The sequence below is a fragment of the Hydra vulgaris genome, chromosome 12 (genome assembly GCF_038396675.1).
Source record: "Hydra vulgaris chromosome 12, alternate assembly HydraT2T_AEP".
Taxonomy (NCBI): Eukaryota; Metazoa; Cnidaria; class Hydrozoa; order Anthoathecata; family Hydridae; genus Hydra; species Hydra vulgaris.
In genome coordinates this window covers 20,178,504-20,203,084 of record NC_088931.1, presented here as the reverse complement: position 1 = coordinate 20,203,084, position 24,581 = coordinate 20,178,504, and the positions used below count along the sequence as shown (strand labels likewise).

The 24,581-nt window shown below is 27.6% G+C and overlaps 1 protein-coding gene across 1 annotated transcript in view; it reads right to left on the bottom strand.

Annotated features, from left to right (window-relative positions):
* LOC100202757 (cytoplasmic dynein 2 heavy chain 1) overlaps positions 1-19,418 on the bottom strand; it is a 78,228-nt gene extending 58,810 nt beyond the window's left edge. Inside the window, exons 1-13 of the mRNA XM_065812485.1 lie at positions 18,487-19,418; positions 13,040-13,431; positions 12,675-12,923; positions 3,914-3,987; positions 3,689-3,845; positions 3,311-3,486; positions 2,742-2,937; positions 2,088-2,345; positions 1,796-1,894; positions 1,566-1,705; positions 926-1,276; positions 501-744; positions 142-291 (exon numbers count right to left, since the gene is read on the bottom strand). Coding sequence (XP_065668557.1) covers positions 142-291; positions 501-744; positions 926-1,276; positions 1,566-1,705; positions 1,796-1,894; positions 2,088-2,345; positions 2,742-2,937; positions 3,311-3,486; positions 3,689-3,845; positions 3,914-3,987; positions 12,675-12,923; positions 13,040-13,431; positions 18,487-19,069 — 3,069 coding nt within the window. The 5' untranslated portion in view covers positions 19,070-19,418. The remainder of the gene's footprint in view (positions 1-141; positions 292-500; positions 745-925; positions 1,277-1,565; positions 1,706-1,795; positions 1,895-2,087; positions 2,346-2,741; positions 2,938-3,310; positions 3,487-3,688; positions 3,846-3,913; positions 3,988-12,674; positions 12,924-13,039; positions 13,432-18,486) is intronic.
* Positions 19,419-24,581: the final 5,163 nt, after the last annotated feature.

The following is a 24,581-nucleotide window of genomic DNA, read 5'->3' as shown; positions in this document are numbered from 1 at the left end:
AATGTGACCAAAATATTGCAACATTTATAAATTTACCATCATCAAGTTTAATAGTGAATAACAATAATATTAATGTTAGTAATAATAACAATAGAGATAAATGGAAATAAATTTAACAATGATAGTCAAACTTAGCAGCACCTGTCCTTTGATCATAACAGAGTGTGAGACCAGCTGCTGCTCAAGGTACTCCCACTTCTGCTTAAGCTCAGATACTTTTTCAATCCCTCCACCAGCAGTTTGCCCTAAAAGCTTATTTTTCAGCTCCAACTCTTCGTTAAATTCTTTAAACTAAAAATATAAAGTTATGACATATAAATATAATAATCATCTTAACTAAAAATTTATTTCCGATGGGTTATTGATTATTATTAGAAAATCATAATTAAGTAATTTGAATAAAGTAAAAGAATTATAAAAAATTAAAAATAAAAAAACAAAACATTAATCATAAGATTTTTAAGATGTTGCATGACATTATTTTTTTGTTTTTCTCTTACTTTTGATTTCCCTTCCATAACCATGTTGTATCTTAAGTTAGCTTCCCCCATTTCATCAACTGAATGTGGAATTATACTCAGAGATTGTATACTATTTGAGACAAAGTGATCAGACTCATTGTATCCATTGACAATAGAACGACGCAAAGATAACAACAAAGTATCAAACAACTTTGAAATCAGATCATCAATAGTTGATTTTATAGGAACGGTCGAAACAGTTATGCAATCAACTTTAACAACTCTACAATGTAAAACATATATGTATATAAATACTTTTATTAAATTCTCGCAGAAAAAAATAATTAGATTAACTATTAATACAAAATAATAGTAACAATAATCATAATACAATATGATAGATTTAAAATATATATATATATATATAAAAATATTAATCAAGTAAAAAAAAACAAAAAACAAACGGAGGAAGTTTCTCAGATTCTTTTCCCTTCAACTTGATCAATTTAATATTCATCTCCCAGTCTGACGCTGTTTGCAAGTGCTTATCTGCTAATGCATCCATATCTGTGCTACCAAACACAACCCACTCAACAAACTGTTGTTGAACGTTTTGAAGACGGTTAAAAAGAGTTTCTGCTTTTGAATAAACTGTTTCAAATAAAGAACTATTGTTTTCTATCACACTTTGAAACATCAAGTAATTATCAGCTAGACCTTTAAAGTTTTTAGGTATAGAAATAAACTTTCGAATCTCACGATAATATTTCATTCGTATTTCTTCCATTGGAGGTTTGAACTGTAACTGCTGCTGTCTATAAAATGTAATTAAAATAGTAATTAATTTTTTTAAATCAAGAATTTCTATTTATTAAAATAAGTTTCTATAGACAATGCCTACATATAAATATGACAAAATACAATAAGAGTGTATTTTCTACATAAATATGACAACAATATGAAGATTTATTTCAAATTGCTGCCTAGAAATTTAATCAAATACTATTGAGACAATAGATATGTAGAAAGCTTTTAACTGAAGTCTAAAAATCATTCCCATGAACCTCTAGGAAAAAACAATTTATAGTAAATGAAAAGACAAACCTAAAAACAAGTTCAACTTTTATTTCTGGGAGATTTTCATGCAATGCTTCTAATCCAAGTTGGTACTGATGCTCAAGTGCTTTGTATAATTGATGGTCAAGAAACAATGTCCATGGTTTCATATTGCTAACTTTGAAACCCTTTTTTAAAAAAAAAAAATTATATATATATAAAATAGAATTCAAAATTAAATATTAAAAATTTTGACAAAACTAATTAATTCCTCCTGCCTGCTCAGTGAGATTTGCTATAAGCTGCCTCATTTCCATAATAGTATCTTTCCATTTTAAAGGGTTGCGCAAAAGATCAGTGTTCATAAGTTGTGAAACCTTAAATAAAAAATCTTTATTATTATATTTGTTTATATTTGAGAATGAAATTAAAAACAGATAAATTAACTTTAAAAAAATATTAATTTAATTATTTTATTATAATAAAAAAATATATACATTGTTTACTAAATTATTTGGTAACTTTATTTAAAAGTATTTAAAATTTTTGTACAGATGAAGAGCTGAATACCTTGTCAATCATGACATTATGTATTTTTCTTAATTTTCTATTATCTGTTGTTAATTTTTCTGCCACAGCTTGAAGCTTTTTAATATAGTCTTCAACTTCTTGAGGATTATCCCAAGTTACATGCATTTTACCATCTTTTTCCTTTGAACCTGCTTTTGGATTCTTTATCAATTGCTCAAAAGCGTATGCTGTGTCAAGCATCATAGACTGTTGACAAGCAACCATTTGTTGATCAATTGTGTTATAAAAGTGAGCAACCTATAAATAAATACTGTCTTTATGAAACAAATTTTTTATTTAGTTAGCAAAAATTTATAACTTAACTGAAAAGTTTCAATAATAACAAAATATCGCTAATTGTGCTAATGTATCAGTGGTTTTTTGAACTTTTTTGGTTACATAGCACTTGCTATGTAACCAGAGAAGGAGAGAGGGGGGGGGGGGTTACTAGTTTTGTGAGAACTTGTACATGACTTATTATTAAAAGTTACAATGTTGTGAAAAGTAAGGGGGGGGGAGCGAGGGGGGAATGGGAGAAGGAGGGAGTAAAAATGGTCAAAAGTTGCGTGACGTAATTTATGGGCAACCCTTTATTAACAACTAACATTAAAAAAAAGTTATTCCTCAGTACTTTAATAAATAATAAAAAAGTACCTGCTTTAAAACAATTGCTTGTCTGTAAAATTTGGAGGCAGTTAAAGCAACGTTTTGAATTTTTAAAGAAACGTTATAACCCATCCCTTGAAGTTGGCGAACTTCACGAATCAATGTTACAAGACGAGCATCATAATGAACTTCAAGCTTTCCATCAGTATGACCCAATTCCATAAGTTTTCCATTTGTCTTTAAACTAATTTTTTTACATGCATAATATATATTATACATATATATATATATATATATATATATTTTATATGTATAAATATATATATTTAAAACATTTTATTTATATATATAAACTTTTTGAAGTCCAATAGCAATAGTTATGAAGGCAGTAGGATGTGGATTTAGAGCTTATGAGTATAACAAAAAGAAAAATCTACCCACAGAAACCCACAAGATACTTAACTAATATGTGGTAGAGACTTTTTAATGATGATGATGATGATGATGATGATGATGATGATGATGATGATGATGATGATGATGATGATGATGATGATGATGATGATGATGATGATGATGAAATGAAAATATATCACATTTTTAACTTCTACACAAACCTTAAAGAATTTTCTGTATTTTCAATATTATCAATTGTTTCCCTTGACCAATTGTCATAATTCTCTTTCATGTATTGCCCAACCTCAACAATAAATGGTTGGCATATTGCCTTAAAACGCTCAAATGAGCTAATATCACTGAGTAAATATTCAGATGACTTTAAAAGTTCTTCAACCTAAATTATATTCTTTCTATTTTACAACCACATTTTATTAATAAATCTTTATACTACAATAAATCTATACATAACTAAAGCAATTATATACTGACAAGAAAATTCAAGAAAGATTTTATATAAATTTTTATACATACACATTATACAAAAAGATTTTATATAAATTTATACAAAAATGAAAGTCACATTTAAAAGAGTAAACCTTAGCTTTAAGTTGCTTTCCCCAAATAATAGAATTTATGATTTCAGGCATATTATTGCCTTTAGGAGGTCCTTCTCCATTTTTAAAACTAGATCGAGCTTGAAAATCACTCTTTAAACTTTTTATATGTTCATGGAGTTGTCCTAATAGTGCTTCCCTAAATAAAAATAGTATTGAAGTTGCTGCCAAAAATTTTTTTTTATCTAAATCAAAAATAATTAAAACCTTTCAGCTGTTAGCAACTTTTTGATGTTTGGACGATTAACAAGCTCCTTGTATCTTTGAAACTCCCTCAAAAGCTGTTAAAATTGACACAATAATTCTATATATGTGTGTGTGTGTATATATATATATATATATATATATATATATATATATACTCACACACACATTTATATATATATACATACATATATATATATATATATATATATATATATATATATATATATATATATATATATATATATATATATATATATATATATATATATATATATATATATATATATATATATATATATATATATATATATATTGTTGTTGTATGATTTAGTATTAAAAATACTAAACTCTTGATTGTTGTAGAGTGCTCAATATTTAAGAAAATGTATATTTTTTCAAAAACAAAGCGTTTTATACTTGAATTTTAGAAAAAACAACTTTTAATGGAACTTAAAGTGTAATTTTTTAGTATTTGACATAAAGAATTTTTATCCGTCAATTGATGAAAACATGCTAAATAATGCAATTGCCTTTGCCGAACAACATATAATTATAGACGAGCAAAGCAAATCCATTATACATCATGCAAGAAAATCATTCATTTTTAATGGTGGCATATCATGGATTAAGAAAAAAGCAAGATTGTTTGATGTTACAATGGGAGCCTATGATGGCACGGAAGTTTGCGAACTAGTTGGGATTTTCTTTTTAGAACCTTCGCAGTTTTACAACAAAAAAGATTTTGGTTTATATCGAGTTGAGGGGTTAGCTGTTTTTAAGAACAAAAATGGCCATCAAATGGAACAAATAAAAAAGCATGTTGTTCAAGTTTTCAAACGTAAAAATCTCAACATCTCTATCAATTGCAATCTTAAAATTGTTAATTACCTTGATTTAACTTTTAATCTTACTCAAAATTCTTTTCAACCATACTGAAAACCTGAAAATAACCTAAGTTATGTGCATGCTGATTCTAACCATCCACCTAGCATAATAAATAATCTTCCAAAAAATATCGAGCTAGATTGTCTGCCAACTCATCAAGTGAAGTTATTTTTAATAAATCAACACACCTTAATGAAGACGCATAAAAGCAATCGGGATACACTTATAAGTTGACATATAAACCAAGCATAAAAAATGTTCCAAAAAATAACCACAAATGAAACATAATCTGGTACAATCCTCCATTTAGTAAAAATGTTACAACCAAAATTGGTCAACGCTTTTTAACCCTAATTGACAAGCATTTTCCTAAAAACCACAAACTACACAAAATATTTATGCTAAACATCAAATCTATCATCAACTCACACAACAAAAATATTTTACATGGTGATATAAAATCACCAGAAAAAGCCCGCAATTGCATTAAAAAATCTCTTTGTCCACTGAACAACAATTGCTTGCCTAACAACATTGTTTACCAAGCCACCGTAAGCTCAAATAAACCTCAATACAATGATAAAGTATACATTGGGATAAGCGAAACCTCATTTAAGCTACGTTATACAAACCATCAAAAATCTTTTAATATAAAAAAATACAAAAACGACACTGAGTTTTCTAAGGAAGTATGGGAATTAAAAGAAAATAATTTCACAACTTCAATCAAATGGAATATTATTAAACGCTGTAAATCATACAATCCTGCGTCAAAAATTTGTAAGGTTTGTTTAAATGAGAAATTCGAAATATTATCTTACAAAGGAAACAATCTGTTAAACAAAAGAGGCAAATTAGTCTCTAAATGCAGACACAAAAATAAATTTCTCCTTTCATTATTTGATAGCGGAGATTAGTTTTCCATTATGTCTTCTTGTACTATAACGTCAGAACTCATTCTACTGTAGTTTGTAATTTTTAAACGGTTTTTTATATTTTTGATTTTGTACTTCATGGCTGATGATTGCCAATAGGCATGAAACTTTAAGTTCCATTAAGTATATATATATATATTTAAGTATATATATATATATATATATATATATATATATATATATATATATATATATATATATATATATATATATATATATATATATATATATGTCTATATATATATATATATATATATATATATATATATATATATATATATATATATATATATATATATATGTATATATATATATACATATATGTATATATATATACATATATATATATATATATACATATGTATATGTATTTATATGTATATACAGGCTTCGGCAGGAATGGCAGGTTATAGCCCGCGCCCGCCTTCACACCCGTGCTAATCAGTTTACACTGGCAAAATAAAGCCTGTGCAAAATATAAATTTTTGGTAATTATAAAGTTAAATATTTTAATATGTTTATTTATTCTTTTAAAAACTTCTCAAATGATGTAATTTTGTAAAACTGTTTGTTATACTAGTTAAAAAACAAAACTATTTCATTCAGGATATGCTAAAAAAATTATGAAAAAAATAACTTTTGAATATTCTGATGTAAAAATGAAAAATAGAAATCAAACAAGTTATTTCAAACAGCTATAACTGTTCCGTATTATTCTGTGTTATGTTAAAAGATAAATAATTAGTATGTTAAAAAGCAGGCAAAATATGCATATGTTGCAAAAAAATTTAGGTCCAGGTTTTCAGTGTTCTTTGGAAATTTGTAAACTTATACAATAAGAGCTGTTAGATAATAAAGACAATTTCTTTTTTGTATAATCACACATTTTGCTTAATTGATTGGTAAACTTGTTTGTCATACTTTTAAGTTGTTTAAAGTAGTGCATATTTCCCTGTATACTTCTGCGATAACTTCCTGGGTTTTTTTTGAAAAAGGCGGCAGTTTATTTAATATGCTTATATATAACTTGTTATTAAAAATCGAATATCTCATTTATAATCAACAGACTGCTAATCAATTTATAGTATAAATTGAGTGTCTAATTTTGAACGGAAACGATAGTAATAATTAAAATTTTAGTCTAAACAGTTGAAAAACAATTGTAAAAGAATAGAACTCTTTGGTTCAAGGTTTATTTAAAAAAAGATTTTAATTTAATTGTCACTATATCTTTATAGCTTAGAGATATCACGGTTAAAATTTTAAAATTTTAATCTGATTTATAAAGCACAAGAAAAATGAATCAACTAAAGAAGCGCATTAAAAAATATTATATTTTATTCCATTATTTTAATAAGACAATATGTTAATACTTAAATAGATCTTGCAAAATTGCCACATTCTTTGCAAAATTTTTTAAGCAAATGTCAAGATGCTTGAATAAAGAAACGTGATGGCTACGAAGGTTGTTTTTCTGCCATTTTTTGCGTTGCTTGCAAACTATTGGTTTGACTTTATCTGGAATAAACTCAACAAAAATCCAAGTATACAACTGATAAAACTGGAGAATAAAAGAATGAAGTCTGAATAAAAATCAAAAAACAAAACCAAAACCAAAACATAATAACAAAAACTCACACTAAGTAGAGCGCACACTAATAACTCTGAGCGAAAGATAAAAATTGCAGAGTAACTTCATAAAACTATTACCTCAACTTTACAAGTATACAACTAATCAAAGTTTAATTACCAAAGTCATTTTAAATGATTTGTCACTCTCCTACTTGTTAATAAAGCGATTGTAGAAATTTTTATATACGATAACATTTTAATTCACAAAGAAGAAGAGAAATGGATAAACTTTTATAATAATATAATTAAGATCATTCGTTTTTATAAAACAACAATATGATGTATAACAGATTTTTATATATTGTTGTTTATTAGAACGATTAGTTATATTTTAGCATCTAAATATTGTTTTTTATTTATTTAATTAATTATTAAATTATTAAATAAAAATTAAATATAAAAAATTATTTAAAAAAAAAAGTTAGGCTTTTTTTTTTGCAAGTTGTTTTTCTATCTTTTTATCGCTAAAAAAACATTTATTATTACAATTAAAATTTTTACTATACCTGGCATGAAGATTTAACAGAATAAAGTTTCAAAATAAAAAATAATTTGATCAAAACATAATAATTTTAATTTTTCAAAATAGCCCATGCAAGACTTTCTGGCTGGGCGGCCCACGTAGCCCACAAAAATGTATTTAGACGGGCTATTTATAGCTCGTGCACTCATTTATTCTTGCCTTTAAAAAATCTAACTTTAATAATATAAAACGCTCAAAATGGATTGACTTTCAAATAATCAATGAACTTAAATTTAAACGAGAGAAATATCGTCAATATATATTGAACAGAAATGAAGAAACATATAATGAGTACTGCATTTCACGAAACAAAGCAAAAGCAGCATGCAGAAAAGCAATTATTGAATTTGAAAAAAAAACTGGCGAGAGACATAGACCATAATCCAAAAGCATTTTACTCGTATGTCAAATTAAAAAGAAAAAACAAAGAAGCATTCCCTGACATCCAATACAATAATATTGTTGCAACTACTGATCTAGATAAAGCTCATCTATTCAATATTTTTTTTGCTGATACTTTTTCAAACAAAAAAATAACAGCAACACCACCATTTAACCTAACATATAAAAATGTAAATCCACTAACGAACAATATTGATCTAAGTCCGGAAAATATTGAAACATACCTCAAAAGTCTAAACTCATCTAATTCACCAGGCCCTGATGCATTACACCCAATAATATTTAAGAAAACTTGCTTTCAAATGTCTAAACATCTATCTACTATTTTTAACAAAGTACTTGAGAGTGGATCAATACCCCAAATATGGAAAGACGCAACAATTACACCCATATTTAAAAAAGGAGACAGATCAAAAGCACTTAATTATAGACCTATCAGTATAACTTGTACTTTAATAAAAATCTTTGAAAAAATTATAAAAAATCATATTATTACACACCTGATTAAAAATAACTTATTAAGTCCACACCAATATGGATTTCGTCCAGATCATTCCTGCTTAACTAACCTTTTAACTGTAATTAAATATTGGACGTCATCACTTGATAATAATATTCCCATCGACAACATTTATCTTGATTTTGAAAAAGCCTTTGACAAAGTTCCACATAATTTCTTATTTCTAAACTTAAAGCTTATGGTATAAATGGATCAATACTATATTGGATTAAAAACTTTTTGAAAAACCGTAGACAAAGAGTTGTTGTTAATGGAAATTATTCAAACTGGGTACCTGTTAAAAGTGGAGTTCCCCAAGGCTCCAACCTTTCAGCTTTACTTTTTATTATATATGTCAACGATATCCCTGAAGTAATCAAATCAAAAGCTGCTCTTTTTGCTGACGATACCAAAATCTTCCGTTCTATTGAAAAAACTCAATATGCGCAAGAATTACAAAATGACATCGATGCTCTTGTTACATGGTCTCAAAAATGGGGAATGAAATTTAACATTGATAAATGTTCTGTAATACACTTAGGAAACAACAACAAATCCCATACTTATAATATGCATGATCCAGAAAAAAATATAAGAGTAAACATTAAAACCACAAATTGCAAACAAGATTTAGGTGTTCACATAGATTCAAACTTATTATTTTCCAAACACACAACTATTCAAGTCAACAAAGCCACACAAATAATAGGAATAATAAAAAGAACATTCACATCATATCCAGACTTATTATCCTTCAAAAAACTATTTTCAGCACTAGTCCGCCCTCACCTAGAATACTGTGGATCAATCTGTAACCCTGGACTTGTAACTCAAAGACAAACGGCAACTAGAAAATGTGTTAAGAAGAGCTTCGAAACGAATCAATGGATTACAGGGTCTACCGTATGAACAAAGATTGTTGGCGTTAAATGTGACAACTGTAAAATACAGGCTACTTCGTGCAGACCTAATCAACGTCTACAAATGGTGCAAAAACAACAATAGTGACAGAAGTCTTTTTGAAATAGATAGTAAATTTATTACTCGTGGTCATATATATAAACTAAAAAAACAATCTTCGCAATTAAATTTACGTATGAAATTTTTTTCTCTAAGAATAATAAATAAATGGAACTCTCTTCCTAATCACATTGTATCAGCGTTATCTCTAAAAACGTTTAAACTGCTTCTAGACAATCATCTAAAAAACGATTACGACTAATCCACATTTTATTTTCTATTAGTTATACAAACTCTGTAATTGTCAAGTATTATATAATTAGGTTGACAGGCAGTTTATGCCTACACAATTTATTGTAAAACCTTAATTTAAAAAAAAAAAAAGACCCTCGAATATTTAATGGTCCCTAATATTTTCAAGAAAAAAATTTTTCAAAAATATGTCAACCTGGTACTTAAATGAAGCGAAATTATATAAAAATTTCAAAAATCATATAGATTTTAAATATAGAATTGTTATTTTTGGTTTTATTGCATGAAAAATTACGTTTTTTAACAAAAAACAAAAAAATGCATTTTTTATGTATTTTTATGACAAGTTTGATAAATAAGTTAAAATTTTTCCAAATTAAATATTATTTTTGAAATTTTTATATAATTTTGCTTCATTTGAGTACCAGGTTAACACACTTTTAAAAAACTTTTTTTTTGAAAATATTAGGGATCCATTAAATATTCGAGGGTCTTGAGGGACCCCTTAAAATAATTTTTATTCAAAAAAATTTTAAATCTAGTGTTTTTGTATTAGATAGAACACTTTAAGGGGGTCTCTGTATATATATTTTTCAAAAATGTTGTTTTTTGGGACACTCTAATATATATATATATATATATATATATATATATATATATATATATATATATATATATATATATATACATATACATATATATATATATATATATATATATATATATATATATATATATATATATATATATATATATATATATATATATATATATATATAAAGGTGATTTATGCTAAATTGCAAAGATATTAAAAAAATTAATAAAATTTGAGTGTGGGAAAAACGGATTGGAAGCAAAAGTTATGTATTGTAAAGTCAAGAATGGGATAACAGAAAATACTAGTGGATTGAGTATAAAACTTATAGTAAAGTCAGGTGCATGGTTTTCATGATCACCCTGCTACTGGTACCATGTACCCCAGTACTACCTTTCCCATGCCCTGTTGCTTTGTAGGGTATGCTTTTTTAGGCAAAGGCTAGAAGAAACAAACTCTGACTCCTAACCCCCTGCCTTGGGGCTCTTGTTTGAGTAAAGACTAGAGATAGTGTCTCCATAAAAAAACTTATCTTGGGCAGATGTTAACTGCATCTAGTTACTGTCTTGTAGAAAGCATTTTAAACTTTGTTTGTTTTTTCATTTTGTTATAATTATTGACTTTATCAAAAAAATGAAAAAACAATTATTACAAACTTTAAATAACATCTTATAAAGAGTTATTATTATTATTCTTTTATTATTATTTTTGGTGCCCTAAGAAGTCCCTACGGTCTTATTACAGAGCACTGCGGAAGAGCATTTGAAAGGAAGTTCATGCCTCCTTCCTTACCGATGTTATTAAACTTGCCCAGAGGTGGTGTTGAACCACGGATCTCTAGTTCCTGAGACAAGCACGCTAACCACTGTGCTACAGCTGCTCAAAGTTTTTTTTCAAAAAGAGTTTATATTTTTATAATTAAAAAAAAAAACTTCTTTTGATTTTTTTGCTTGAATTTATGCTTGATATAGCTCTTGCAAAGTTTTATTTTGCAAAAATTAATAGTTTAGAAAAATAATATTTTATATTAGTTACATCAGCTTTATATAATTAACAGATTGTGCAATATCAAACAAAAAAAAACAGAAATTTTCTTATAATTTAGAAAGAATTTTGATTAAAAATGTTATTTAAATTAAAAAAATTATTTTTCTTGGTTTTTCTTCCAACTTTTCTACTATTTACAAAAAATTAAATTCCTTGTAAATATGTTATAACTTATAACACTGCATCATAAATATTCATAAAGTGTACGTTTAACTTTTTTGTCATAAGGCAAGTGAAAGTGCAGCAGTATATACTCTTTAATAAATGGTACTTGGAAACTTAAATCTTTGTTTGTCACTAAAAAAAAAGTGCTGGTAAAGTAATTAGTATAGTTTAATTCATTTATATTTACATTTATATATGACGAGAATAGAAAGAAACTAATTTATGTTAAACGATAGTAAAAAAATGTAATATTAAATTAAATTATTTAAGATTAAAAAAAAAAAAAATGAAACAAAATAGACATTCCACAATATGTACATTAACAAAATAACACTTCTAGATTTGTTTTTTTTAATTAGAAAATTAAACTTGTTTTGCAGTAATTTATTTTAAAAAAATGTCCTTAAATAAATTTTTAAAAAATATATAATTTTATGATGTGTACTGTATAGTTTTTTCTAACTTATATCAAGATACACCATATGGTCCTAAAACTTGAAATTTTTTAAGTATGATCCACATAAAAAAGTTGAAACTCCTTAGGTTCTACCCATTATCAGTATACTCCACTAAAAACAGATTGTCTTATAACTGTAGTCACAATATGATTGCAAAGCAAAACTATTAATTTCCATTTTATATAGAAATATAAAAGAGCCCTTGCAGTAGGTCAGGTTATTAACAGAGTCCTTGCAATAGGTAATTAATACAAAAACAGTTGGTTCAAGTGTTTCTAGATCTGATAAAATAATGAAATAAATAAAAATATTTTTATGTGCTTTATTCTCCTTATCAGTAAAAAATAAAAAAACATTTTACACTATTCATTAGTTATAAAATATTAACTCTAAAAATTATCAAAATACCTGAAATGACTTTGCTTTGGTATTTGAAAATTTTTCTTTTAACTTCATTGCAACTCGCTCTTCAATTGGTTCAATACTTTTTCCATATTGAACCACAGCAGTTTTCCAGAGAGGTACTGTGAATGGATTGTACTGCACTGGATTTAAACCAATAAATGGTTTAAAAGCTTGTTCACTATTTAAAAATTGTCGCTCACTGTTTGATAAGAGTTTGTTATGTTGCTCATGAATAATGCGAATGCGAAGAATCTAAACCAATTTTATAAACAAACAACAAATTTTTTTTTACCTCTTTTAAACTTAACATTAAATTGTTAATCTCCTTAATGTATGAATGGATAAATAAAATAAATGAATTTAAATACTTCTTGTAATCGTTCACAAAGCTTCATCAAATTTAAAGGAACATATTTGTCCCCTTTCCATGGATGAGCAGGTAATGTTTTCCAAAATTTATCTGTTAATGTCTCACAAACTTCTGACCATTTTTCACATATTTGAATACCATGCTGTAAAACTTCTTTTATGATATTAGATTTTTCATTCCATATGTCCATATTAGATAACCTTTTTTGAATATAAAGACCAATACTGCTACCAATAATATCAAAAAAATGATGCATACGAACTTGAGGATATTCTGGAAAATCATCTTGTTTCCAAAGCTCATCTAAGATATCCATAGATATATCTACTATTTCCGAAACCTCTGCAATTTCATAAACATTCAAGTCCGAAAAGTCATTCATAAAATTTGCTGAAATAATAATAAATAAAAAAAATGTACTTATTTCAAAATATAAAAGTTTTTATTTTTTGAAATAAATAAAAACAAACAAAATGGTAAATAACTCATGCATAAAAAAGATTTGAATAAAGTGAATAGAACTTTTTTTCGATTTCATTTTTAAAACTTTAAACATTAAATAAGTTTATATCATTTAATTTTATGGCAATGACTTTGTACAGCAATCTGCTTGACATTGCAATTAATGCTAGCAATGCGTTCGTTTTCAAAATGCCACAATGGTAAGGTAATCAAGATGAATCAAAAAAACATCAGATCTTACTAAAAATGAATCTGGAAATGATAAAAGCTGTAATAGAATACAAGCTATCTAAGAGAAACTTTTCTGTTATGACTAGAGTTGAACAAAAAAATTTTTAAATAAAACTTTTTTTTTTTTGCAACTCTACATTGCAAAACACATCATTACTTTGATGTCTGCAGAACTTTTATTAATTTACCAAAAAAACATGTCAACACTTGACTGATGCACTTTTACAAAATACTCAGTACCGAGCAAACTTGTGGGGAGTACTTATCAATCATTTGTCATACTTGTATATTATGAATTATGGCCAATCTAAAAAAATTGCTATGGGCTTTTATGTTTTATTATTTATAAGAAAACATAAATAATGTATAAATTTGTTTTTATGCCTAATTAAAAAACCATTTACTTTATTTATTTTAATACTTTATTAAATAATACTAATAAATTTCTAACTCTAGCAATTTTAAACTGTTAAATAATACTACTAATGAATTTCTAACTAACTCTAACAATTTTGAACTGTTGAACCCTTATAGTTACTTTCTGGCTACAGCAGCTAATAGCAGTAATTATAGTTGATTTTCTAATCAACTCTAATAATTTTGAACTTTTAAAGTTACTCTCTGGCTGCAGCAGTTAATTTCAGTGTTTACAGTTATAAAATAAGTGTGGAAATTAGGAGTTAAAATCTTCAATTTTAAAAATTCATTAGAATGAATATGACAATATTAAGACAGAACTAAGTTTTAATTTGTTCATCAGAGATGACTGTTACTTCTATATTTCTAAAATAAAATAAGCCTGATGTCATACTTTTGGAAAAATAAAACTTCTTGTTTTTACACTATATACAAAATTTAAGCTTGGGGCAGTAATGGAACACCTTTTTTTTTTTTAAATTATATATACTAAAAAATTTAATAACTATATGAACTCTTTTTTTATTTTTTGTATTATCAGATATATAATGATGATGATGATTAGGCTGGTGTTTATTTTTAAACTTTTAAAATATGATCTTGCGAATTACCTTCCCATTTTGTTCCTATATATGAAATAAAAATTCAGGCGGAATATCAGCACAATTGAACAAGGGGCAGCTCAGTGACAGTGAAGTTTCTGGTACTCCAAAGCATTTATTTTGCTAATATTAGATTCTTGATTAATTCTTGTGATAAACTTGGAACACATGAGAATTAAGTAAATTGATACCCTATTTAATCATTATACACACAACATTCAATCATTGTGATTCTTATCTGGCCAATCATCTAGATTCCATTCAACCCATCATTTTGCTGACTGCAAAATTTCCATGAATTTGTATTTGTATTCAAAAATGTTCAGATTTGTTCACTGTTTGAACTAGAGATTATGCTGATTAGGCTTAAGCAACATTGTTGAAGCAGTATGCTTGTTTAATTGCTTGAGGGATTGTTCTCAGTGATTAATACAAGTGTCTGAATTATTGATCTTGATTTCCAAATTGAATCAAAGTAGATTTCTGTAAAGTTGCTGATTGACAATTGTTTTGACTGGAGCTTCTTGATTCTTATCCATTGGCAAGGTAAATGACTGTTATTTTAAATGTTTTGAGACTAAATAGTAAATAACTAAACATATAGGCAGACATAAATAAATTGGATTTTGGTGATTATTATGGTAATTCTTCAAAACAACTCTTATTAAAATTCATGATTACAAAAGGCCATTATATATTTCTTTCAAATTCAATTTTGACTGAAAATGTCAAACCAAGCTTGAGCAGACATTTGAAGAATGGCATCTTCTGAAAAAGAACAAAGCAGGAACATCACTAACTCAACTTATGTGAAATTTGGCTTTTGACTCCAGGTTTGAAAATCTTTTTAATGTTGCTCATGTCGAAGCTCTGATTATGATGTCAGTATTTCAAGAAGACAAAGATTTCTGGCTTGTCCAGCAAGAAAAATAAAGAATAGGGGTCGATGGCTGAAGTAGATGACATACTGGAGAAAAAGAACAACAACTGCTTGCCAGGCAATAGCAAGCAAATTAAACAAATAGTAGCTTTTATATTTGAACTTAATTCATCTAGTTTTGAAAACACCTAAGCTGAAGATGATGAAAATATGGAAAATGGGGACAATGCAAGTAGGGCTGTTGGAGGCATTCCATTTCAGACACTAAAAAGAAAGAGAGAGGAAAACTGTTGTTACACTACCGGCGGGAGACAAATACTTCCACCTCCAATTTGAAGGCCGCAGTCAGTTAGAATTTGCAGCAGCTCTAGATCAAACAAAAGTGTCAGATTGCAAAACTGTTTTTGTTATAGCAGAAACTGCCAAAAGCTTGGGACAGAACATTGACAAACTTGCTATAAACAGAGACTCAACTCAAAACTTTTCAAATGCTTCCAGGAATACTGAGGTTTTATAGACACAGCCAAGTATAAACCAGGGATTATAGCTAATGGTGTGGCAAGCCTAGTAAAAGACATAAAGTCACCAAGCCTACTAAAAGACATAAAGTCACCATCAATTATGCCCAAGCATCTTGATCAGAGTCAGCTGAAAGATGATTTTAAAGATTACTTAGAACTTGTGATTATTTTTCTTGGTGCTTCTGCCAGAGGAGTGCAATTAATGCCACTCAGAGCAATGCACCATGCCCAATGGATGTCCAAAATCATATGCAGTCTTACAATCTGGATGTTCAAGACTTAGTTTAAACTGACACCCACAGAAGAGAGAGGACTATGTAATGTGTGTGTGTTTGCAGTATCAATCTACCTAGAAGCCTGAACCTCCACCCTCAAGCAGTAGGTGCTCCATACAGTGATCTGCACTGCTCTGTACAGTGACCGTACCTGCTGCTGCTGAAGTCACTACTTAAATACTCATCAAACAGTTATCTCAAAGTCAATATCACACAAATCTTTTAATCACTTGTGGTACTTGTCACAAGGACTTGTTAGCTTACCTTTCTTAACAATTGAGTCAGCTCTAACTAACTAACAGATTGATGGTGAGTTCCATGCAGAACAAAGAAGATTAAGATCAAGATCATTCCAAGTAAATCACTTTTGCTCTTAATTCATGCAAGGGCATAAACTTGAAATTTTTTGTCACAGGAAAATCAATGACACTGTTCCAAATGATGGAACTTCCAGATGGATTTCTAATAGTTGATCTGGACTTGTTGGAAGCTGGAGACAACTACAAGTAGGTAAGAGAATAGATAGTTGAAGACTATTATTCTCTAAAAGGTAACTTTTAGATAATAGATAGTCTTCAACTATCTATTCTCTAAAAGTTGTTAACCATGCAGAACGTGGAGTGGCACTGATTCAGAAACACAGTGGAATAATAACCTGAGATGAAACACAACTACAATTCCTGCTTCAAGTTGTCAAGGATCATCACAGAATATACCCTGATAGCAGGATACAGACTATATCCGGGCTGATGTTAAAAAAAATTTTGTAGACTTTGCCAGACTGATACTATGAACACTGTCAGAAATTGAACAAATAGTTCACTATTAATGTGTTCAAAAATAAATAGTGAGTTATTAAAAATAAATTAAAATATTCTCATAATTCATTGAATTTTTATAGTTATTTAACCTTTGAGGCACTTGAGCTATTGCTAAACATAAGAACTTATTCCTCAAACTTTTTAAGGAGTATTTCTATATGATAAGGAACAAATTAGGAAGGTAATACATTTAAAAATTAAAAAAAATTTTCAAGTTCCATTTTGATGGTGGTGACAATGATGATCATGATCATGATGATCATAATCATGATGATGATCATGATCATGATGATAATAATAACAATGATAATGATAAATTTTTTCTCTATTTTGTAATGTACAACTTTTTTACAATATTTTAGTTGCAAATAATGAACTATAACGGATAAAATGTTTAACTAATTTTATAATTAATGAATTAAATATTGAATTAATGAATTAAAAATTAACTGTTCATTTTTACAAAACTAATTTTGAGAACTTTAAACCAAAACTTCCTTTTAATTGGTTCTTACTATTTTAGTTGAGCCTGCGCAGATGCAGATGGATTGTGAAAATTTTTTTGAAATAGAATATAGAATTATTTTAAATTATTTTAAATAATTTAAATAATTATTTTAAATGTATATAATAATATTATACATGGAACTTTTAATCTTTCTGTAAAAAGAAAAAGCAAGTCGATAATTTATAATGCGAACTTAAAGCAAAAAAAAGAGCTTTTTTTTTTAAAATAATACCTCTAAAATTACTGATAAAATAAATTTCTTCATAAACAAATTTTAATTCAATTTTTATTGGAAAATTTTGATTAAAAATATACAGCAGAAATTTGGCTTCTATTTACAACTACAAATGCAATGATAATTACTTAATAAGGTCCATCACAGGAAAATGTACTCTATACTTGGATTTCCCAAGTGCTTTTTAATGTTGTTACTTCAAATGTTGAACTTTTTAGAACAATAATATAGTGCTCAAAATTATCACAATCTTGGATAAATATGTACACCTAAACCCATGAATTTTTATGAAATCTTTTTGAGATTTTGAATCACACTGTTTTATGCCAAAATGATTTGCTAGAACACAAAAAATAAAACCATTGCTGATTTAGTCTAATAATTAAAAAACCTAAATTTAAAATTGGTTATTTATTGATAATTTTAAACAAAAAAAATGCAAAAAAATGCAAAATTAAAAGAAAATAATACAAAAACTATAAATTTGACTCACATCTTTCAAAAATACTTATAAATAATTTTGCACGTCCATCGCCATTATTTGCTAATTCTTTCCAGTATTGAAACTCATCACTTGGTGTCAATATTCCAGAAAGACTATTTTTTTTATCACTGGAATCTAAATTCCCACTTTTTCGCAAGAAAGAAGCTAGTCCGGCTTCTAACTCACCTAATAAATTTTGAATTTTAGGATCAATACTTTGGTTAGATATATCACTATTCAATATAAGTGGAGAAAATATTTTCTTTATTGAATGATAAAGTACACTTATAGGAGATTTGAACATTGATGATACTAAAATATTTGTATGAACTGTTTCAGCTGTGATGGCTTCAGGTTTAATCTTGAAAAATACAATACATTGTTCATTTGGATAATTTAAATTTAGTTCATTATAAACTTCAATATTTTTTTCACGGTGAATGTTAACCAGTATTAGCTTATTTCCATCATCCAAAAAATTGTTAACTTCTTTTTTGTTTTGCAAGTCATCTACAATGCTACTACTTATTGGGATACCAAAATAATTTGCAACAGTCGCCAATATAAAATCTTTTCTTATATCAGCAGTCATTTTGAAAGTTATAGTAATAGAAAACTGTTTTAAAAATTACTTAGAGTATACAATATACTTCAAAAGATTCATAGAAAAAAATCTTTTTAAATTAAATATTTCAATTGAGATACGCAACCATACCATAGATTTGTAAAAAAAACAAAACTTTTCAATTTTTTTGAACTAAAATAACAAACATAAATGTATTTAATTTTTCTTATTAGATAAAATCGAATACAATAAATTTAAAAACTCTCTATTTAATTTAACTACAAAGTTTATGCATTAAAGTGAGGAATATAACTCTCGTTTAATGTAAAATCTGATTTCGCTCATTAAGACTTTGTTTATAAATTATTTCGTTAACAAGAATTGCTTGAGTTAGTCAAAATACTAAAATTTATTCTAAATCTGTTTTTATAGAAATAATTTATTTCGATTAGTTGTTAATTTTATATAAACGGTTGCTAGCCTAAATTAAACAAGATTTTGTATAAACACTATCGTTCTCGGTTAGAATTATAATTATGCATTAGGGTGGAGCGATTTTCATAGCAAAAAAAAAAGAGTTTAAAAACCAATATTACTGAGACACGAATCAATGTCTATTAATTATAAGATAAAAGTAAAAAAATATTTTTTGATTTTGATGAGATCTTGAGGGTCCTCTTTGGAATTTAAATTCTTGACAGGTCCTAATATTTTTGAATTTTTTTTTCTAAACCATATCAACCTTGAACTCAAAAAAAGCAGAAAAAAAGGCTTGTTTCATAAATAATAATTTTATTAAAAAATTTTTTTAGTGAAAAAAATACTTGCAAAAATATACCTTAAAACCCCCGTTTTGTTGAGGACGGGGGTTTTTAATGAAAAAAACAACTCTACTTTTTTAATTTTAATTTTTTAATAAAAACAAATATCATTTTCAAAATCAGCATATTATTTTGCTTCTTTTAAGTATCAAGTTGATATAGTTTAGAGAAAAAAAAATTTAAACAATATTAGGACCCATCAAAAATTTAGAATCCAAAGAGGAACCTCAAGAACTCATCTAAACTAAAAAAAAAAGAGTAAGGTTCTTTTTTCACCAAAAGATATTGATTTGCTGCTCAGGCAAATCAAATTTCAAAAATTTTCAAAATCGCTCCACCCTACTATGCATGATATTAAATTTATCGGAGCTATATGTTGCAACTATATCTTTGAAAGCGTTGTCGCTAACGCTCGCATTTTTTAGCATCAGAAACTGCTACCGCACTTCTGCTATTTTTTCAAATAATAAAAATAGTGACGCCAGTAAAATCTTCAGTTAAACTAGTTTGCTCTGTCACTTTTACTTTTATGTTATCTAGTTAATTTTAATCTCAATTTAATATTTTTTGGTGCAGTCAAAAACTCATTAAAAATATTAATAATAAAACTAAGGAAAAGTCTCTCAGGATAGAAAAACTTTTTTAAAAGACGTGAAGTATTTAATTTAAAAAATGCTTTATTTATCCATTATGCATTTGTATATATTAAGCATCATTTGCTATATTTATATAGGCATCGTTTCTTTTTTTATAAAACATTATGGTTACATTAATCATCGTGTTTGAATCACATAAATATATATATATATATATATATATATATATATATATATATATATATATATATATATATATATATATATATATATACAGGCCCGTAACAACTGGGGGGCAGCGGGGGCATTTGCCTCCTTTGCCCCTCCCCCCCCCCCATTTGTCTCATTTCTCCCCTCACCCAATAATTTTTTAAATAAATAATTTTGAAGTTAGTTTTCAAAAAAAAGCAAGCGATTACAAAATTAAGAAATAAAAGAAAAAAAGGATAGAAAGGACCTAATTTGTTACCCGTATTTTCTGCGTAAGTTACTTTGACAAAAAATTTTAACCTACTTTTATTTGACCTACCCAGTAGTATTGACCCCCCTCCCTCCCACATAATTTTTGTTCCTACGGGCCTGATGTATGAGCGTGAATGTGTGTGTAACCATTCACTTTTTACCATTTTTTTTCTTTTTTTATCTATACATTTTTTCTTAATTATTTTGCATTATATATATAAATATATATATATATATATACATATATATATATACATATATATATATATATATATATATATATATATATATATATATATATATATATATATATATATATATATATATATATACATATATATATATATATATATATATATATATATATATATATATACATATATATATATATATATATATATATATATATATATATATATATATATATATATATATATATATATATATATATATATATATATATATATATATATTTAATCAATTTTATTTATTTCTTCAATTACATAAATATTATAGAGCATGGATGTTTTTTTTTATTTTTTTGCTAGTTTTTGGTTTTTAGTTAATCCCTGAAATGATTTTATCTTCTGACTATGTATTTTATGTTACACGGTTTTTATAAGCTATGTATCTTATGGAATATATTACGGAGCTTAGTGATAAGACAACTATAATCTTCTTTTACCCCAGTCATGTAAATTTTTTATTCGTGTACTTTGTAATTGTATTTAACGGTGAAATATATGTATATATATATATATATATATATATATATATATATATATATATATATATATATATATATATATATATATATATATACATGTTTTATATTCTGATTCACTCCCAACAAGGCTGCAAGCAACCACTATTAAATTTGAAGTTACTAGGAAAAAAAAACATAGAGTTATAAAGGAAGGAAAGGGTTGACAGAAGACTTGGAAATTTATAGGTTGTATAAGTCAGGAAAACATGAAGATGGGAGGGAGTTCCAAAGATTTAAAGTGCGGGGAAAAAAATAAACAAATAAAAGTTTTTATTGCATGCAGGGATAGATACAGTAAACAAATGAGACTTAGCTGAATAACGAGTAAGACAAGAATGGGTTTCTTAGTACTATTTAGTTAATTGTAATTAGTTGATGAAACTAGACATGATACCTCCAATGAGCAGCGACCATGATAATATTTGTAGAAAAGAGAAAGAGAGGCAAACTTACGAGAATGAGAAAGACACTCTAGCTTAGCAGATAGGGGGGATCCAACTACTTTTACAATACGTTTTTGGACCTTGTCTAGAAGAGAAAGAGCATCACTAGAATAACTAGCCCAAACATGACAACAGTATTCCATAGAGGAACGAATATGAGATTTATAAAGGTAGAAAATGGAATCAAGAGTAATAAAATGGCGAGCATAATAAGTAGATGCTAATTTAGTAATCAATTGTATACATGGTTTTCATGAAAAATTAGTAGTAAAAAATAATCCAAGTAGATGTAAAAAAGAGGATTCGGTAAGAGGCTTGCCATTTATTAACATAGAAATGTCAACCGTATTGCAATAGTTATTTGCAGTAAATAACTGAGTTTTGTAGGAGTTGAAATTTACTAGCAACTGCGAGCTCCAAACTGTTACAAAGTTAGATCTAATTCAAGATTGGCTGCCTGTTCTAAGCAATCGAAAAGTAAAGACTTTTTTCAAAACAGGAGTATAGAGTTGAGTCATCAGCAAAGGAGGCTACTTTGGATGTAAAGTTGTTGGAAGATCATTAATGTGAATAAGAAACAAAACAGGACCAAGAATAGAAACTTGAGGTACACCAAAAGTTACTGGAAATGAAGAAGAGTGTTGGCCTTTGAGGGTGACTTTAATAAAACGGTCAGAAAGAAACAATTTAATAATCTCAAAATCGTTCCCAGATACACCATATAAATCAAGCTCATGGAGAAGATCAGCATGCCAAACGTTAATGAAAGCTTTAGATATGTCAAGAGCAATAGCCCTGGCCTAACCGTCTAATGCATGATAAAACCGTCTAACTTCATCTAATGCATGATAAAACCTTTCAGTCACAGCAGTTAGCAAGTCAACAGTAGAGCAAAAGGGTTGCAAACCGTATTAATTGTTTGACAGTAAATTATTTGACTTGAGATGGAATGTGAGAAATTTATTGATCAAAGACTCAAAGGTCTTACTGATACAAGAAAGAAGACTGGTTGGACTATAATTGGGTAGATTTAGAAAGTTCTCTGAAGTTTTTGAAAACATGAATAACAGATCCAATTTTCCAGCAATGAGAAAAACAAGACTCACTCAAGCATTTATTAAATAGTTTAGAGAGAACTGTAGAGAGTTCTAGAGAACAATTTCTTAAGACTTTGACAGGAGTGTTCTCTGGACCACAAGCTATAAAAGAGTTTAACTGAAATATGACTCTAGCAACGGAAGCTGGAGTGGTTTGAATGCCTAACTATGGGTTAACCTGTTTAACTGGAATTGAAAGAAGAGAACGACTTTAAGTTGAGTTAGATGAAAAGTTCTTTGCATTTAGTTCTTCCTTATCCTTGGGAGAAGTAATAAGATCAGTCTCATGAATGAGAGATGGAATGTTAAACCTACCCTTGTTAATGATGCTGTTGATTTTCTAAAAGTTTGTGAAAGATTTTCTAAAAAAGCCAACTTCTGAGATAAGATACGAGATTTAGTGAACTAATAATAATGAAGCTTAGCATTAAACAACACCTTTTTACACCAATTTATTGCAATTATATATAGCCGTTTGTTCTCAAGAAAATTCTACTTTTTTTTTAAAATGAATTATATGGTTTTTTTTTAATTTAATTTAGGTACCCCAAAAAATCCTTATGGTATTATTACAGAGCACCGCGGAAAAGCATTTAATAGGAAGTTCACGCCTCTTTTCTAACCGATGTCGCAAAATACACAGTGGTAGCGCACTTGACTGAGAACAAAAGATCCATGGTTCGAACCTCAGAGATGAGGTTCGAACAATGGATCCTTTGTTCTCAGTCTAGTGCGCTACCACTGTGCCAAAGCTGCTCAATTAAATTAATTACGTTAAATATAACAGCTGCACATGAAGGTTAAAACCATGGAATAGAACGAGCATTAACTTGGAACCGATAAGAAGGAATAAAAGTTTCTATTCCTTCTTGAATCTAAGTGGTCACGTAGGTCCATTTATCAGCTGAGAAAGAAAGAAATTAGCCCAATGACCGTCACGAAGAAAATTAAAAAAAGAATCACAGTCAGCTTTAAGGTAGTATAAGTAGTGGGATGATAAGTTGGGTCCAAAAAAGAAGTATAATATGAAAGATTTATAGTAATCATTGCATGGCCAGAACCACCTAAAGGAGAAAAAGGAGAAACTAAATACAAGCTAGAATCAGAGACATTGGAGTGAAAGTAAGTCATTAGGGTTGTCAGGAAAACGAGTCACAAAGTTAACTGAGTTAGAGATTTAGAAATGCAGAAGTTATAGTGCTAGCAGGGTCAGTACTGATAGAGCCGAACCTTTCAGTGTAATGAGCATTAAAGTCACCAATAACAACAATATTGGCAGGTAAAGAGAGAGAGCATGGTCTATTTGATTAGAGTGAAGAGGTGCTAAACAAAAGCACATAAAAAGTGGTCAAAG